General features: G+C 43.5%; 1 protein-coding gene across 1 annotated transcript in view; it reads left to right on the forward strand.

The window, feature by feature from the left end:
- The window catches only part of HELZ2 (helicase with zinc finger 2), a 57,462-nt gene that overhangs the window by 24,929 nt on the left and 14,159 nt on the right, over nucleotides 1-18,374 (forward strand). The window contains exons 9-13 of the mRNA XM_087720633.1: nucleotides 748-4,249; nucleotides 5,479-5,564; nucleotides 12,557-12,691; nucleotides 16,093-16,266; nucleotides 17,712-17,856. Of these exons, the coding sequence (XP_087576759.1) occupies nucleotides 748-4,249; nucleotides 5,479-5,564; nucleotides 12,557-12,691; nucleotides 16,093-16,266; nucleotides 17,712-17,856 (4,042 nt within the window). The remainder of the gene's footprint in view (nucleotides 1-747; nucleotides 4,250-5,478; nucleotides 5,565-12,556; nucleotides 12,692-16,092; nucleotides 16,267-17,711; nucleotides 17,857-18,374) is intronic.

The following is an 18,374-nucleotide window of genomic DNA, read 5'->3' on the forward strand; positions in this document are numbered from 1 at the left end:
CAGTAGGCAAGCACAACCTCGTGTGAAGCTCCATTTACGTGTGTGGTGGGCGGGCGAGTGTGCTCACACAGCTCCATTTGTGCAAGCAGCGGGCACACATGCCTGTTCGCACGAATGGGCCTACACATGCTTACTTGCCACTCGCACAGAACCATCCAGTCCCCGCCAGGTGTTATGATGACCTGAAAAGAGGGTCGCTTAAACTCTCAAAAGTAAAGTTTCTGAAACTTTGCAAAACTCACAGCCCTGGTTCCCCAATTGAGTTTCCTCGTCACAAGTTCGTAGAAAGTGATCACATGACTCTGGGACACTGCAACCGTCATAAATATGAGCTGGTTTTTTTTTTTTAAAAAAAGACTTATATACCGCTTCATAGGGCTTTCAGCCCTCTCTAAGCGGTTTACAGAGTCAGCACATTGCCCCCACAGTCTGGGTCCTCATTTCACCCACCTCGGAAGGATGGAAGGCTGAGTCAACCTTGAGCCGGTGAGATTAGAACCGCTGAACTGCAGATAACAGTCAGCTGAAGTGGCCTGCAGTACTGCACCCTAACCACTATGCCACCTCGGTTGCAAGAATCTGAATTTTTATCACGTAACCATGGGGATGCTGCAATGGCCATGTGAAAAACAGTCATAAGTTGCGTTTTTCACTACCAAATGGTCACTAAACGAACAGTTGTAAGTTGAGGACAGCCTGTATTTCATGTTATTGACAAACAGATCCGCCTTCTGTCTTTTTCTATAGGGCGAGAATTCCGTGTCATCATTATCAACACTGTGCACACCTGCAACAGCCTGGCCCATGTCAGTTCCTCTAACCTGGAGTATTTCAACAACGCGCGGGTGTTGAACACCATTATAACAAGGGCTCAGTCACAGGTCATCGTAGTCGGAGATGCTGTCGCTCTGTGTTCTCATGGCCAGTGCAGCAAGATCTGGAAAAGTTTCATCAAGAAGTGCATTGAGAAGAAGTCCGTCATTCCTGAAACATTGACCTTGGAGGAGATAAAGCAGGTGATGTCTGATATGGCCAGCTGGAACAGAGGAAACCCTGAAACCGAGGAAGAAGATAGCGATACAGACTCCTGGGTCTCTGACACGGAAAGCTTAAACCTTGATGATCCAATAATGCAGGAACTCTTGGATGAAAGCAAAAAGTTGATGGTGTTGGTCACCGAAGAAGGCCTGCTGAAGGTAGAATCGGACGTCTCAGTCCCTGAAAGGAGACGTCAAGAGTACACCAACTATTCCTTGAAAATGATGCAGCAGTATCTGCAGATGCAGCCCCAACGATACAAACGCTGCGAATTCCTCCAAGAACGGTTCGATCAAGCTTCTGCCTTCACTCTGGATGATGCTTCTTCGATGACCATCCAGATCAAGGGTCGAGTCAACTGTGGCATGGCCTTCACTGGAGACAAAGTCTTGGTGGAGATCCTGACACCCAACGCTACTCTTGACGACAACCCTCATGGGAAAGTGGTGGGCATCTTAGAAAAGGTGAAACAGGATCTCACCTTTGTCTGCAAACTGGATGAGTTTGATCCCCGGGTCATGATCCCCATTGACCATTCTGTCACAAAAATCTTTGTCCCTCCATTGAAAGACAATACTGATTCTATTCCCATCCGCAGAGTTGACCAGGCAGGAAAAATCAAGTTGAAGAGCTGGAAAAAAATAACACCAGAAAACCGGAAGACATGGCTTTTCGTAGTACAAATCATGAAATGGGAAGAAGGTTATTACTACCCTCTGGGAATTGTTACGGAGGTCCTTCCCATGACTTCCTCACTAGAGGATGGGCTTCGTATTCTGGATTTGGAATATAGTTTGTCCAATGGATATCCTGCCTCGGTGATCAGACAAGTGACCAAATTAATCTCTGGTCACCCCTCTCTGATGAGAGCAGAGAGGAAAGACTGTCGGGCTTATTTTACTTTCACAGTTGACCCCAAGGGTGCTAAAGACCTGGACGATGCCATCAGTGTCAAAGATATGGATGACAAATATGAGATTGGGATCCACATTGCTGACATGGCCTCTGTGATCCCCAAAGATTGTCCTTTGGATACAGAAGCCAAGAACCGAGGGTTAACTTATTATGTTCCTGAGAAACCCATACATATGTTCCCACCAGAGCTCAGTCAGAGTCTCTGCAGTCTCCTTCCTCACCAGGAACGTTTGGCGATCTCCCTCTTTGTCGTAATAGATAAGGCCACGGACCAGATCGAAAGAATTTCCTTTGCCATGTCCATAATCTGTTCTGATCGGCAGATGACCTATGAGGAAGCTGAAGGGATCATTAAAAACTACTACAAAATAGAGGCACCCTCACCTAATTTTGACACCTTAGAAGATTGTGTTGCAATGGTGTATCATTTCTCCCGCGTCCACCGGAAGTTCAGGCTTCACGAAGACTGTCATTATGACCAGCTGGATGAAGAAATACCTTTAGGTCAGCGATGTTCTCACCAAATGATTGAGGAACTTATGATCCTCTTCAACAGTTCTGTGGGAGATCTGCTCACAAACCGGCTCCCTACCAGAAATTTAACCCCTCTTCGTTGTCAGATGGAACCCAATCCTCAGCAAATCTCCCGAATGAGGGAGAAATACAGAGATGTCATTCCTTTGTCCACTCACCTCTCCCATCATCTAGGAGTTCCAACTGATGGTGCCCCTGTGAGGACCATTGATCCATTTGTTCTCTTGACTTCCTCGTGGGAGCACCTCAAGTCAGCGGCCAATAACCGTGACTTTCCCAAGATGCTTGACCTCATCACCACAGACGACATCCATCCCAAACTTGCACCCATCAATTTAGAATTTAGGAAGCTCCTGAACCGTTCTTATTTTCTTCGTTCCAATTCCTGTCCTCAGGCCAAGCTGGGCCACTACTCTTTGCACGTGGACTCGTATACCTGGGCTACCTCTCCGATTCGGCGCTACGTGGATGTTGTGGTTCAGCGACACATTGTCTCTCTGATTTCGAAGAAGCCCGTCCAGTACTCCCAAAAAGAGATTGAATTCCTCTGCCACGATTTCAACCGGAAGAATGGCAAGGCCAACACGTACATGCGAAGAGTCCGATCTTTGGAACTGGCCACCCAGTTGAAATGTCAGGTTCAAAAGAAGTTTGCTTTCATCGCCAACGTTGAAGGGAAAGCCAAGAATTTCAAACTCATATTTCCCCTCAACAAGGAGACCTTTCCAGATAGTCCCAGCATCAATTATAGAGCCCTTCAGTTGGTTTCCCAACCAAATTTCATCGAGGAGCAGAACAGTATGAGGCTGAAGTGGAAGAGAAGAATGTACTCCTTGTCAACCAAAAACAAGGATGAAGCGAGGCGGTCAGGGATTGGAGGAAACATCTTTCGCTTCAATGGAGATGTGTGGCATAAAATCCTTGCAGCTATCAAAAATGAAGACTATGAAAATTTAATCGAACTCCTTGAGAAGGATTACACCCTGGAGTCCAAACCTGTGGGGTCAATGGGGAGGAGTAAATGCTTACACTACAAAGAACTGTCAGTGGAACTTAAAGTGGGAGATGTGTTGAATTTCCAACTGACTACCAATGTCCAGCGAGGCTTCCTGGTGCCGTTTGTGCAATTGTGGACAGTAGCTCCTGGCTTTGAAGTGTGCTTGGAGCACACCGAGCGACCCATCGATTGCTTCTCTAGGTACGCTTCCCAAGCCCTGAAGGACTTTTATAAGAGTGCCTCTGATTATCGCAAAGTGTGGCTGCCTCTTTGTGACATAGAAGCAACTTTGGGAGCGTTGGCTGAAAACAACTCGATTGTCCTGCAAGATGTCCCGATCCTTTGGAAGGCGCGGCGGACTTCACAAGGTCAGCTCTGTGGAACCATCAAACTCACCAAGGAGTTCCTCAAAGACTCTGCCATCGAAGTGGATTTTGGCGCCTGCTACATGTGCATTCGCCTTTCGGGCCTCTGCGGACATGAGATCCAAGACAAGGAGGAAGACCTCAGCCAGAATTTCCAGAAACTCAGTTTGACCAAGGAAGCAAGCAAGACTCAGGATTTCATGATTGATCCCAATACGTACACTTGGGTGGCGCACGGATGTACGGATAAGTCCGATCAGAATGAGAAACCTGATCAGCGTGGCGAAGTGATGGTGAATTTCTACATCCATTTTACATCCATGGAGAAGATTCCCTTTGAGGTCACACAGACGAGTTCAAGGTTCACTGTAGAGCTGATTCCGAAGCAGCTGCCTGATGTGTAAGTTTGCCCATAGAAGAGAATATTTGTAACGTAGGTTTGAAGTGTGGGGTCATTGGTGCTTTTTGAGCTTGGCGGTTTTCTTACCCTACTAGGTAACATCATCAGTGCTGAAGGGAGTGGCGTTTGCTGCCTTGATACACAGGGCAGGCTAATAGAGCAAGCCATATAAATAGAGCAGATCCCGCTCCCTTCCAGCACTGATTATGTTGCCTAGTTGGATCATGAAACAACTGCAAGAAAACAAGCTAAAAGACCTCACAGCAGCCTCCTCCTGCTCCCATCCCTCTCCTCCTGCTCCTTTCAGTAAACTCCTCTCCCTTCTAGCACTGTTGTTATCATGGCACGACAAATCCGCGCTCGACTAAGCCGCGCCCGATTAAACCGCGTCGCTGACGTCATCAACAGGGCGACAACAGCGAGCGCGGAGAAAGAAGGGCGCTTTAAATAGCGCTTTGAAAGCAAGCCGATTCAACTTAAGGTAAGGGTTAGGTTTAGGGTTAGCTTTAGGGTTAGGTTAAGGGTTAGGGTTAGGTTAAGGGTTAGGATTAGGTTTAGCGTTAGGTTAAGGGTTAGGTTTAGGATTAGGTTTAGGGTTAGGTTTAGGGTTAGGTTTAGGATTAGGTTTAGGGGGGTTAGGTTTAGGTTTAGGGGTTAATTTTAGGTTTAACGTTTACAGCGTGCTTCTGTCTCCGCGCTGTTGTCGCCCTGTTGATGACGTCAGCTACGCGGTTTCGTCGAGCGCGGTTTAGTCGAACGCGGTTTTGTGGTGGAACCGTTGTTATTACTTAGCTTGGTAGTGAAAAGTCTACAAGAAAGCTTAGAGAGCACTAAGGACCCCACACTCCTCCTCCTCCTCTTGCCATCTTTGTCTTTACTTCACAAATCCCACCCCCTTCTGGTGATGTTACCTAGTTTGGTAATGAAACATCTGCAGGAAAACAACCAAGCTTAACAGCACCAAGGACCCCATAGTGTAAGTCTACTTTGCACCAAAGCATTTGGGTTCCGTTTTTGCCCTTTATCTTTTTCCAACATTTTTTCCATAACATATCCCAGTAAAAGGGTGATTTGGTGGTTTGACTAATCATGAATACATCAACCTAAAACAAATATGGACAATTCACAGCAAGAATGTTTGGAAACCTTGCTGAGGTTTCCCCCCCCCCCCCTTGACTGTTTGGTATTTCTTTCTTCTTTGCTTACTTATCTTTTCTTTTTCTTCACAGCCGGAAAGAAAAAGCCGTTTGGGACCTGGAGAACGCCACAGAACTTGCTCGGAGTATAGCTTTGGGTCAACCCATTCCAGTCCCAAGTAAGTACTTCAACTTAAAATCACAATTAAGCCCCAAATGTCTGTTGTTAAGCAAGGCAGTTTTTTAAAACCAGTTTGGCCTCATTTTGTGCACTTTATTTTTGCCACCGCTGCTAAGTGAATCACTGCGGTTGTTAAATGAACCATTCAGTCGTTAAGCGAATCTTGCTTCCATTGATTTTACTTGTCGGAAGCCGACTGGGAAGTTTACAAATGAGAATTACATGAGCCCGGGACAGTACAAGCCAGTTGCCAAACATCCAAATGTTGATCACATAACCATGTTGATACTGCAACAATTATAAGTGTGAAAAACAGTCATCCGTCCCTTTTTTCAGTGCCGTTGTAACTTCGAATGGTCACTAAATGAATGGTTTTAAGTTGAGGACTACCTGTAGAACAAAATTGCATAGCAGTGAAAATAGCACAGGTAGGGTTGATTAGCAACCATTTGAAGTTATGATTGAACCCCCCCACCTTCCAAAAATGGTATTTACCACCCAGTTCTGAAGTTTTGATGCCACCCCTTCCTCCTGGTAGTCACATGACCAAATGGTTTAAGGTTTAAGGTTTATTGACATTTGTATGCCGCCCACTCCCTAGGGACTCTGGGCGGCTTAACAGGCAAAACAAGGGACATATAAAAGTTAAAATAAGAATACAAATTATTTAAAAATTTCACATCATGCATACTGCTTAGAGTGGGGCTGGATACTCATCAACAGCCCCAGGCCTGCCGGAACAGCCAGGTCTTAACAGCTTTACGGAAGACCGGAAGAGTAGTGAGGGTCCGGATCTCTACGGGGAGATTGTTCCATAGGGCCGGAGCAGCAACAGAGAAGGCCCTCCCCCGGGGATTCGCCAACCGACATTGACTGGCCGATGGCACCCGGAGGAGGCCCAATCTGTGCGATCTTATCGGTCTTTGGGAGGTAAATGGCAGGAGGCGGTCTCTCAGGTAGCCAGGTCCTAAACCATGTAGGGCTTTAAAAGTAACGACTAGCACCTTGAAGCGTGTCCGGAGACCAATGGGGAGCCAGTGCAGCTCGCGGAGGATAGGTGTGACGTGGGTGTATCTAGGTACACCCATTATCGCTCGCGCGGCTGCATTCTGGATGTTCTGTTCTGAATGTTGGACTGTCTGCAACTGGCCCTCATAATTATCTTGGCGTAGGACAAGTAGCAATGGTTGGGAACTAATCAAGGAGAGAAGCGACCTAAACTAAGGAAGAATTTCCTGACTGTTAGAACAATTAATTAGTGGAATAACTTGCCTCCAGAAGTTGTAAATGCTGCAACACTGGAGGTTTTTAAGAAGAGATTGGATAGCCATTTGTCTGAAGTGGTGTAGGGTCTCCTGCCTAAGCAGGGGATTAGACTAGAAGACCTCCAAGATCCCTTTCAATTCTGCTATTCTATCCTATCCTATCATTTTCAGCATCTTATAGTCATGCCACTTCGATTTACTGTTTTTGCAGATTTACTGCCTTTATTTGTTGTTTTTGGCAAAACAAACTACTCCAAAGCAAATAGTTTGCTTAACAACCTAAGCATTTACTTAATGACAACAGTGATTCACTTTAACGATTGCTGCAAAAAGGGTTGTAAAATTAAGCCTGCTCATGTGAGGATCTGCTTTATGACCATCCCAGCCTAGGACTGTAATGATTAGGCTCCATTAGCATCATACATCATCGTAACAGACTGGTCTGCAGAATGGAAGACTTTTGCCCAAATGATGCAAACGCTTAATTGCGTTTGAACTTTACCCCTGTATCAACTCCCATCTGTCTGTGTCATAAATCACATCCACCAACAAGGTGCTGCGGCAGGCTATGAACATGCACATACGCCAGCTGTAGGAATATGAGACCTGACTCTGGCCAAAGGAATGCATGGAATTCTCCTTCCTTTTCCTATGTCAACAATAGTAGTCATGAAAACATTTTCCAAGTTGACATTTATAACGTGTACAGGGTGATACTTAACATTGTGACAGCAAGATGCTGGTTTTATCATCACAACTCCCCCTTGAATGCCCAGGAGGAGAGATAAGGTGTGGTGTGTAAAAAATTAAAATGACAGCAATGAATGTGTTCGTCCCATTTTACAATTTTCTTTGTCCCATTTGTTAAGTAAATCACGACAGTTGTTGGTCCTGTTCAGCATATTTCCCAACAGTGTTTTGAGGCTCATAATAATAGTTAACCATTGTAGATAAATAAGGTCAGTACCTGAGTCAGCAGAACCGAAGAGAAGGAACTGGAGGAGATCACACAACACAAAGACCTGCAAATAGAAATAGAACAATTGTGGCAAAAGAAAGCAAAGATAAGACTAATAGGAATGGGAATTGACAAAATCCCCATCTGTCAATTGCAATAGACAGCTTTGCTTGGGACATTCTGCAACAATACCTCTAACACCATCATGCAGCTACGTCTGTCTATTCCAGGTCCTTGGGAAAGACTTGATAGGAGGACAGAAAGGGGCTAACACCGATGATGTTACAGTATCTAGTTAGGTAATGAAACATCTGAAAGAAAATAAGCAAGCTCAGAGAGCATCAAAGATCGCACAGTCGTCTTCTTCTTCTTCTTCTCCTCCTCCTCCCCCCCTCCCCCCTTCTCCTTCTTCTTCTACTCCTCCTCCTCCTCTACCTTCTCCTCCTCCACTTCCTCCTCCTCCTCTTCTCCTTCTCCTCCTCCTCCTCCTCCTCCTCCTCCTCCTCCTCTTCTTCTTCTTCTTTAGCAGAGTTGGAAGGGACCTTGGAGGTCTTCTAGTCTAACCTCCTGCCTAGGAAGGAAACCCTATACCATTTCAGACAAATGGCTATCCAACATCTTCTTAAAGACGTGAAACCCAGCAATTTTGTTAGAACAAGTTTAAGATGTTGCTTTTTGGCAAGTACTCAAATGCTGTTAGAACAGAACAGAAAGAACAGAGTGGGAAGGGACCTTGGAGGTCTTCTAGTCCAACCCCCTGCCTAGGAAGGAAACCCTATACCATTTCAGACAAATGGCTATCCAACATCTTCTTAAAGACGTGAAACCCAGCAATTTTGTTAGAACAAGTTTAAGATTTTGCTTTTCGGCAAGTACTCAAATGCTGTTAGAACAGAACAGAAAGAACAGAGTGGGAAGGGACCTTGGAGGTCTTCTAGTCCAACCTCCTGCTTAAGCAGAAGACCTTATACCATTTCAGACTAATGGCTGTCCAACATCTTCTTAAAGACTTCCAGTGTTGGGGCATTCAGCAAATCATGGATTTACAATACAATACAATAGCAGTGTTGGAAGGGACCTTGGAGGTCTTCTAGTCCAACCCCCCTGCCTAAGCAGGAAACCCCTATACCGTTTCAGACAAATGGTTATGCAACATCTCCTTAAAGACTTCCAGTGTTGGGGCATTCACAACTTCTGGAGGCAACTTCTGTTCCACTGGTTAATTGTTCTCACTGTCAGGAAATTTCTCTGCCGTTCTAAGTTGCTTCACTCCTTGGTTAGTTTCCCCCCATTGCTTCTTGTTCTGCCCTCAGGTGCTTCTTCTCCTCCTCTTCCTCCTCCTCCTTCTCCTCTTCCTACTCCCCCTCCTCCTCCATACACCCCACTCCCTTATAGCACTGATGTTGTTACCTAGTTGGGTAATGAAATGTCTAAAAACAAAACAAAACAAGCAAGCTGAGACAGCATCAAGGACCCCATAGTCCTCTTCCTCCTCCCTCCACCTTTCTCTTTCTTCTCCCTCCAAATCCCTCTTTCTTCTAACACTGATGATGTTGCCTAGTTGGGTAATGAAAGGTCTGCTAGGAAGCAAACAAGCTCAGAGGGTACCAAGGGCCCCTCAATTCAACCCTGAGCTACAAATATTCTCTTTCATTAGACAAAAAGGCTAAAATCGAGGATTAACATCTGGCTGGCGATGTGACAAATGAACAATAATATAATATGTATTAAATGTATACGTTACCGGCAACGTATGAAAAGCTGGCATTGTATATAATGACCAGGAAATCTATAGAATGTGTGACTTTTTAGGCAAAGTGTGAAATGTCTTGCTTTATTTTAATATGCTATTATACTTTCCCTAGGCATTGTATATACCTAGACTATCAGGGAATTGCACAGCAGGTGTCCAAATGGAGTCAGAGATGCTGGCATGAACTTGTAGTTTTATATAAATTAATATTTTTTACAAATATATATATGTATACAGTAAACTAGCTAGTCAGGCAAATCACTACATTCATGAGGTAAATGGCTCAGGTGGCACACAGAAGAAAAAGGCGGGAAAAAGGGAACCTCCCTCTCCACACCCACAGCATCCAATCACAGCCCAGATTGCCTCACGCAGGAGCCCGCCCTCTCCAATCAATCAATTTTAACTTTGTGTTCTGGCTCCTTAAACAATCCCACTGCTCCAGCTACTAAATTTAAATATCTTAAGATAGATGTCATGCAGAATGACAATAAAGGTTTCGACAAAGTATAAAAAGAATCATGAAGAGGGGTTGGGGTAAGGTGAGGGGTTTAGAGTAAGGGTTAGGGTTAAAATGAGGATTAGGCCTTAGAGTTAAATTTAGGAATAAAATGAGGGTTTAGGGTTAGAATGAGAGTTAGGGTTAAAATGAGGATTAGGCCTTAGAGTTAAATTTAGGGTTAAAATGAGGGTTTAGGGTTAGAATGAGAGTTAGGGTTAAAATGAGGATTAGGCCTTAGAGTTAAATTTAGGGTTAAAATGAGGGTTTAGGGTTAGAATGAGGGTTTAGGGTTCAAATGAGGGTTAGGGGTTGAGGGAGGGTTAGGGATTAGAATTAGGTTTAGGATTAGAGTTAAATTTAGGGTTAAAATGAGGGTTTAGGGTAAGAATGAGGGTTTAGGGTTAAAAAGAGGGTTAGGGGTTGAGGGAGGGTTAGGGATTAGAATTAGGTTTAGGATTAGAATGAGGGTTAGGGATTAGAGTTAAATTTAGGGTTAAAATGAGGGTTTAAGGTTAGAATGAGGATTAGGGTTAAAATGAGGATTAGGGCTTAGAGTTAGGTTTAGGGTAAGAATGAGGGTTTAGGATTAAAATGAGGGTTAGGGTTAAAATGAGGATTAGGGCTTAGAGTTAAATTTAGGGTTAAAATGAGGGTTTAGGGTTAAAATGAGGGTTAGGGGTTGAGGGAGGGTTAGGGATTAGAATTAGGTTTAGGATTGGAATGAGGGTTAGGGATTAGAGTTAAATTTAGGGTTAAAATGAGGGTTTAGGGTAAGAATGAGGGTTTAGGGTTAAAATGAGGGTTAGGGGTTGAGGGAGGGTTAGGGATTAGAATTAGGTTTAGGATTAGAATGAGGGTTAGGGATTAGAGTTAAATTTAGGGTTAAAATGAGGGTTTAGGGTAAGAATGAGGGTTAGGGTTAAAATGAAGATTAGGGTTTAGAGTTAGGTTTAGGGTAAGAATGAGGGTAAGGGGATAGAATGAGGGTTTAGGGTTAAAATGAGGGTTTAGGGTTAGAATGAGGGTTAGGGTTAAAATGAGGATTAGGGCTTAGAGTTAGGTTTAGGGTAAGAATGAGGGTTTAGGATTAAAATGAGGGTTAGGGTTAAAATGAGGATTAGGGCTTAGAGTTAAATTTAGGGTTAAAATGAGGGTTTAGGGTTAAAATGAGGGTTAGGGGTTGAGGGAGGGTTAGGGATTAGAATTAGGTTTAGGATTGGAATGAGGGTTAGGGATTAGAGTTAAATTTAGGGTTAAAATGAGGGTTTAGGGTAAGAATGAGGGTTAGGGGTTGAGGGAGGGTTAGGGATTAGAATTAGGTTTAGGATTAGAATGAGGGTTAGGGATTAGAGTTAAATTTAGGGTTAAAATGAGGATTTAGGGTTAGAATGAGGGTTAGGGTTAAAATGAAGATTAGGGTTTAGAGTTAGGTTTAGGGTAAGAATGAGGGTAAGGGGATAGAATGAGGGTTTAGGGTTAAAATGAGGGTTTAGGGTTAGAATGAGGGTTAGGGTTAAAATGAGGATTAGGGCTTAGAGTTAGGTTTAGGGTAAGAATGAGGGTTTAGGATTAAAATGAGGGTTAGGGTTAAAATGAGGATTAGGGCTTAGAGTTAAATTTAGGGTTAAAATGAGGGTTTAGGGTTAGAATGAGGGTTTAGGGTTAAAATGAGGGTTAGGGGTTGAGGGAGGGTTAGGGATTAGAATTAGGTTTAGGATTGGAATGAGGGTTAGGGATTAGAGTTAAATTTAGGGTTAAAATGAGGGTTTAGGGTAAGAATGAGGGTTTAGGGTTAAAATGAGGGTTAGGGGTTGAGGGAGGGTTAGGGATTAAAATTAGGTTTAGGATTAGAATGAGGGTTAGGGATTAGAGTTAAATTTAGGGTTAAAATGAGGGTTTAGGGTTGGAATGAGGGTTAGGGTTAAAATGAGTGTTAGGGGTTAGAATAAAGGTTAGGGTAAAAATGAGGATTAAGGGTTAGAGTTAGGTTTAGGGTAAGAATGAAGGTTAGTGCTTAAGAATGAGGGTTAGGATTAAAATGAGGGTTAGGATTAGAGTGAAGGTTAGGGTTAGATCTTAGAGTTAAATTTAGGGTTAAAATGAGGGTTTAGGATTAGAGTGAGGGTTGGGTTGCCCCTAAACCTAACCCAAACCTTCATTGAAAAGATGTATCTGAAAATGAAAGATGAAATGCAAAATAAAGTACAGGGCTTTCTTACTGAAGCAAATGAAAAAAAACCACCAATATTGATCTACTTTTGAGGCAAAAAAGGCTAGAATGGCATTTTAGCGGTATTTATACTTTGCTGGTTTGCATAGAATGACTAGGAAATGTGCAAAATATTAAGCCTTTCATATTGTTACATCCTATTTTTGGCATTCTATAGGTTTCAAAGGCTTCTTATAAAATGCCTAATTTCACACACTGCTGGTGACATATATACCAGCTGATTCTCAGTGAATATAATGAATTTGCTAGATTGTATCTTTGAACTGTGTTTTCTACTTGCAGGGCAAAAACCTTCCAAAATTTTGAACACAAGGGATTTTAACATTCCGGGCTATAGCCGTAAACTCAATCCAAGTCAACAGTCTGCCATCCAGGAGGCACTGAAAAAGTCCTTCACTCTAATCCAAGGACCACCAGGTGAGGGATCAGCCTCCTTTTTATGACCCTGTAATCCCCTATATTCGGGGGAAAGTCGGGGCAATTGGATGAAGCTGAGCATTTACTGGCTGCCTGCCCTTCCTGATGCCTGCAACAAGTTCACAGCAGATGTCTTTTCTTTGCACCCTGATAGAGAAACATCTGCCACTCTATAGGATTGAACTCTCAATCTTCCAAATGGGAGGCAAGCGCCTTCACCACTAGGCCAGCATAGCTAAATGTCTATGGAGATTCTCAGCCATCCAAGTCATGGTTGTCCCCAAGGTGCTTTTTTTCAAAAGGCAACTGAACCTTCTTGGGGCTTTTCCTTGAAAACTGGTTTGGAAGAGGGGTCAAAGAGGCCATCTGAGTTTAAATTGAACAGCCCTCTCTCAACAGAAGATACACCACCACCTGTCTCCTGTCTACAACATGGTCCTTAGAGCAGTTCCAAGAAGGTTCCACACCAATTTGCACAATTCAGATGACTTTGAGGGCACAGCTAAACCTTGAAGTGGCCTCAATGGCTCTCAGAAAGAGTGCTACTCACCAGATGACTGAAAGGAATATAGCATATTTTTCGGAGTATGACACACCTTTTCCCCCCCAAAAAGAGGGTGAAAATGTGGGTACGTCTTATACACTGAATACAGCATTTTTAGCCTCCTGAAACGCCGCCCCTTTGCAAAAATGGCCGTGCATAGCCTTTAGGGGGCTTCCAGAGTGCTCTTGGGGGTTGAGGGCAAAAATGAGTGAAAAACAGTCCATTTTTTTGCTTGTTTTTGCCCCCATAGCCGCCAGGACCACTCTATAAGCCTCCTAAAGGCTATGCATGCTATATTGTTTTTGACAAAAAGCAGGCCGTTTTATGCTCGTTTTTTGTGCCCCCCAACTCCCTGGAGCACTCAACAAGCCTCCTAATGCATGCCCCCCTTTTTATGAAAAACTGGCTGGTTTTTGCAAAAAACGGGTCATTTTTCAGAGGTCTGCAGAGTGCAAAAACTTTTTTTTATTAATATGCCTCTTCAAAATCTTCGTGCGTCTTATACTCTGAAAAATATGGTAAATCCCTCCTTCCTCCCATCATTCATCCAGAACTGATGAAGCTTCTGGATGAGAAGTGAAACCTCTTCAAGGAAAGTCCAGTTGTCTTTTGAAAAAGCACATTAGGGATTAACTTAAGCGTTTCTTAACTATAACTAGATTCTCAAATATTTCTTAAGTTTTTACAATTGATTATGGGCCATCGTCCTTGTCGCTGCATAGTAACTACATGGACAGATTTCCTATATAATTTATCCCCAACTTGGGCCTTCAGATCTAAGGATGACTTCACCACCTCTGTAACTGACTCCATCCACCTTGCTGTTCAGTTGTCTTTTTCTTCCATCTTTCTTCCATGTCTGATCTTTTAATTGATTGAGAGATTATGTGTCATCAAGTCAGTTTTGACTCTCAGTGACCACATAGACACATTTTCTCTGATCCTTCAGCTACAGGTAATCCTTGACTGACAACCATTTGTTTAGTGACCATTCAAAATTACAACAGCGCTGAAAAAAGTAACTTATGACCACTTTTCACATTTATGACCATTGCAGCATCCCTGTGTTCGCAATCAAAATTCAGTAATTTGTGGCAACTGGTTCATATTAATGATGATTGCAGTGTCCTTGGGGCATGTGTTCACTTTTTGTGACCTTCTGCCAAGCAGTCGAATGGAGAGCCAGATTCACTTAACAACTGTGTCAAGAAAGGTTGTAAAATGGGATAAAACTTATTTAACAACTATCTCACTTAACAACTAAAACGTTGGGTTCAATTGTGGTTATAAGTTGAGGACTCAAGACATTGAAGATATTCCAATAGTGCCCCTGTTACCATTGTGACTGAGTCACCTATCTTGCTGCTGATCATTTTTTTCTTCTCTTTCTTTCCACCTTTCCCCAATTTATTTGCTTCTCAAAGAAATCTGGTCTTCACACTAGGTTCCATCAAGTCAGATCACTCTCAGCAACCGCCTAGATAGATTTGCCCCCAATGATCTATTCCCAATCTAGTCCTTCAGCTCTTCCAATGGTGGGTCCATTGCCCTTGCTGTTGTCTGTCCAATTCTTCTCTTCTCATCCACCTTTCACATCATGATGGACTTCTGGATCCCTCAAAGGAGCTCTGTCTTCATGATTGATTGATTGTGTCCCATCCACTTAATGTCCACACACTTAGGTTTTTTCCAGCAGGATCCATCCCCAACCTGGTCCTTCATGCCTTCACCGCCATAACTGAGTCCATCACCCTTTGCTGCTGTCTGTCCTCTTCCCTTCTACCTTTCCCAGCATGATGGACCTCTCAAAGGAACTCTGACCTCAAGTTGATTGATGGTTTTCGGCCCATCAAATCACTGTTGATAGACATAAGTTTTCTCCAGAAGGACCTGCGCCCAACAATGATGCCCTCATCTCCACTGGAATTGAGTCCCTCCATCTTGCTCCTATCACCTTCTTCCTGTTCCTTCATTTTTTTCCAACATTATGGACTTCTCAGAGAAACCTGGTCTTCACATTGATGGACTGATTAAGTTCCATCAAATCAACAACCACATAGGTAGATTTTCTTTCCCCAACCTGGTCCTTCAGGTCTTCCATAATGTGTCCATCACCACTATAACTGAGTCCATCCCTCTTGCTGCTGGTCATTCTCTTCTCTTTCCTTCCTTTCCCCAGCATTAGAGATTCTGTAGGGAACTAGCTATGTTTATTTGATCCTACCTCAATAAAATAGTGTTCTAATCATCCTGTTGATGCAGGAGGGGGTGCACAGGTAAACCCACCAGTGGCTGGCCAGGTTAGGTGGTCTTAATAGAATGGACCTTATAAATTCATATTAGCTTGGCTTTTCATTCTAGTGCCCTGGAGTTCCAAAGTTGACTTTTAGCTGGAGTGAACTTTCTCTCCAACTTCCTCATAAGTATTACAAATAGGGCTGAACAGTGTGGCAAGACCCTGTAAAGGATGGGCACAGGAAGCCAGGCGTGGGTGAGAGATAGAACAGAGGTAAAAAAAACTGCTGACAGCTTAAGACATTATAGGAACTTCTCCTTTTCGAAATGTCATGCTTGTCTCGTGTATGGAAACGCCTTGAGAATGCACAGTGTGGAACACGGCATAAAAGTAGGATCCTGGGCAGAGCCCAGGCAGTTCAGATTTTGGTGTGTGAACACGCTGAACTCGATGCATCAAATAAACCTGTTTCTCTCACTTTCGTGGTCTCAAGTCCTGGTCTTTCGTAAGTAGATTACAAACCTCAATCTGCTGCAACATTGTGGAATGAGACTCTTGATCTGATCTACCTTGTAAGGCTGACATTGCCCCCTTTGGTTTTTTGTTTCTGTATTTCTTCAGGCACTGGGAAAACTGTGGTTGGTGCTCACATCGTGTACTGGTTTCACAAGCTCAATCAGAAGAAGAATGGCAACACAACTCAAACTGGACAGCCAACCCAGGATGATGACGAGAGAGTCAAGAGCCACATTCTGTACTGTGGACCTTCTCACAAGTCGGTTGACGTTGTTGCTGGTAATCCATTTTCTCCATCGAAAAAATATTACTGTTTTGAGCAAAATTGTTACTTTAAACTGAAATAGGTGTGATTTTGCTAAGGTGTAGATTTTGTCAGAGTTTGTTGCAGAAAGCACAAACAGAGATTCAGCAGCATTCATTAACTTCTTTATATACATAATAACACATGAGGAAAAGTACAATACAAACAGCAGATTCTTCCAACGTGGATTTGGTTGGAATGCAATTAAGCTGAGCTCCTGTTCTCTAAATAAAATCTAGGTTTTGATTTCCTTAACTGCATGGCAACGTTCTTCTCCAATTTCATCTAAAAGTAATCCTCCTGCATATGTCCTACAGTGAGGTGCCAAAACTGGACAATTTTCTTAGTCACTCTTAGAACATAGAATAGGTGTCAGGGTTCCAAATAACATACCCGTATCAAACAAAACTGAGGCAGGTAGATTCCTTAATAGGTTTATTGGATATGTGATATTGGCACAGGCTGGTGAAAACTGGCTCAGAATATTCCCACAATTTTAATTAAAAGTAAAAGTTTTTCACTTTCTCAAAGCAATCAGCCACATGGTCCAATCAGGATTCTGTCCAGTTGCTAGGTTCCAGTCCCCTCCTTGCAAGCACCTGCAGGAATGTCCTTGGTTCCCACGAGGAAGCATTTTGTTTTGGCTACAACACCTCAACTATCTCTATTCCCCGCTCCCTGTCCCTCTTCTCCTGTGTGTCAGTGCTGAAGTTTCAAAATCCTCTCAGTCAGGCCAGTTTCAGGGTTGACAATAGGGCTAGAAGGAACCTTGGAGGTCTTCTAGTCCAATCCCCTACTCATGGCAGGAGATCCTATAAGATTCCGGGAAAATGGCTGTCCAGTCTCTTCATGAAAACCTTCAGTGATGAAGCACTCACAACACCTAGAGGCATTTTCAGATACAAATAGTCCTTAGGGTCACAATTGAGCCCAATATTTCTGTTGCTAAGCAAGACAGTTGTTCAGTAAATTTTGCCTCATTTTACCACCTTTCTTGCTATTGTTATTAAGTGAATCACTGCAGTTGTTAAGTTAGTAATACAGTTGTTAAGTGAATCTGGCTTCCTCACTGGCTTTGCTGGTCAGAAAGTCACAAAGGTGATCACATGACCCTGGGACACTGCAGTCGTCATAAATATGAACCAGTTGATAAGCATCCTAATGTTGATCACATGATCATGGGGATGCTACAACAATTGTAAGTGTGAAAACGGTCCTACATTACTTTTTCCAGTGCCATTTAACTTCAAACAGTCACTAAGCGAGTGTTGTAAGTTGAGGACAACCTTTAAATAAATAAATGATGAATAAAAAAGCCAGCATTCATGATACTTTTCAGGTAGCCAAAGAGGCTGCAGTTTGCAAGATCCAGATATGAGAAAATTATTCTCAAGCCAACAATGTTGGTTTCTTTTTTCAGAAATGCTGATGAAGATGCCTGATTGCTTGAGGCCTCTGAGGGTCTACGGAGACATGATTGAGTCAATGGATTTTCCTTATCCTGGCAGCAACCTCCAGTTTTCTGGAAAATCTCAGCGGAATACAAAATCGAACCCACATATCAGGTTTGAGTTTAGGGCAAAATGGGGTTCGGTTGGTGTTGCTAATAATAGATTGGCTCACTTTAGCCTGTATCTTGTAAAGCAGGAGACTTGGCAACTTGATTGATTGATTGATTGATTACATTTATATGCCGCCCTTTTCCCCGAAGGGGACTCAGGGCGGCTCACAATTCAATCAGGGAAGGAGGTACAGACAGGGGGATAAAAAAGACGAGACATAACAATACAAAATTTAAAAACACACAACAACCATACCATTCGAGAAGGGGGGCAAAAATTCTTTAGCCCCAGGCCTGTCGGAACAGCCAGGTTTTAAGGGCTTTGCGGAAGGCCTGGAGGGTGGTGAGGGTTCGAATCTCCACGGGGAGCTCGTTCCAGAGGGTCGGAGCAGCCACAGAGAAGGCTCTCCTCCGGGTAGTCGCCAGTCGGCATTGGCCGGCGGATGGAATTCGGAGGAGGCCTAATCTGTGGGATCTGATCGGTCTATTGGAGGTAATTGGCAGCAGGCGGTCTCTCAAGTA

The sequence above is a fragment of the Thamnophis sirtalis genome, unplaced genomic scaffold, assembly GCF_051295495.1.
Source record: "Thamnophis sirtalis isolate CommonGarterSnake01/CBP01778 unplaced genomic scaffold, rThaSir2_p1.2 scaffold_7, whole genome shotgun sequence".
Classification (NCBI taxonomy): Eukaryota; Metazoa; Chordata; class Lepidosauria; order Squamata; family Natricidae; genus Thamnophis; species Thamnophis sirtalis.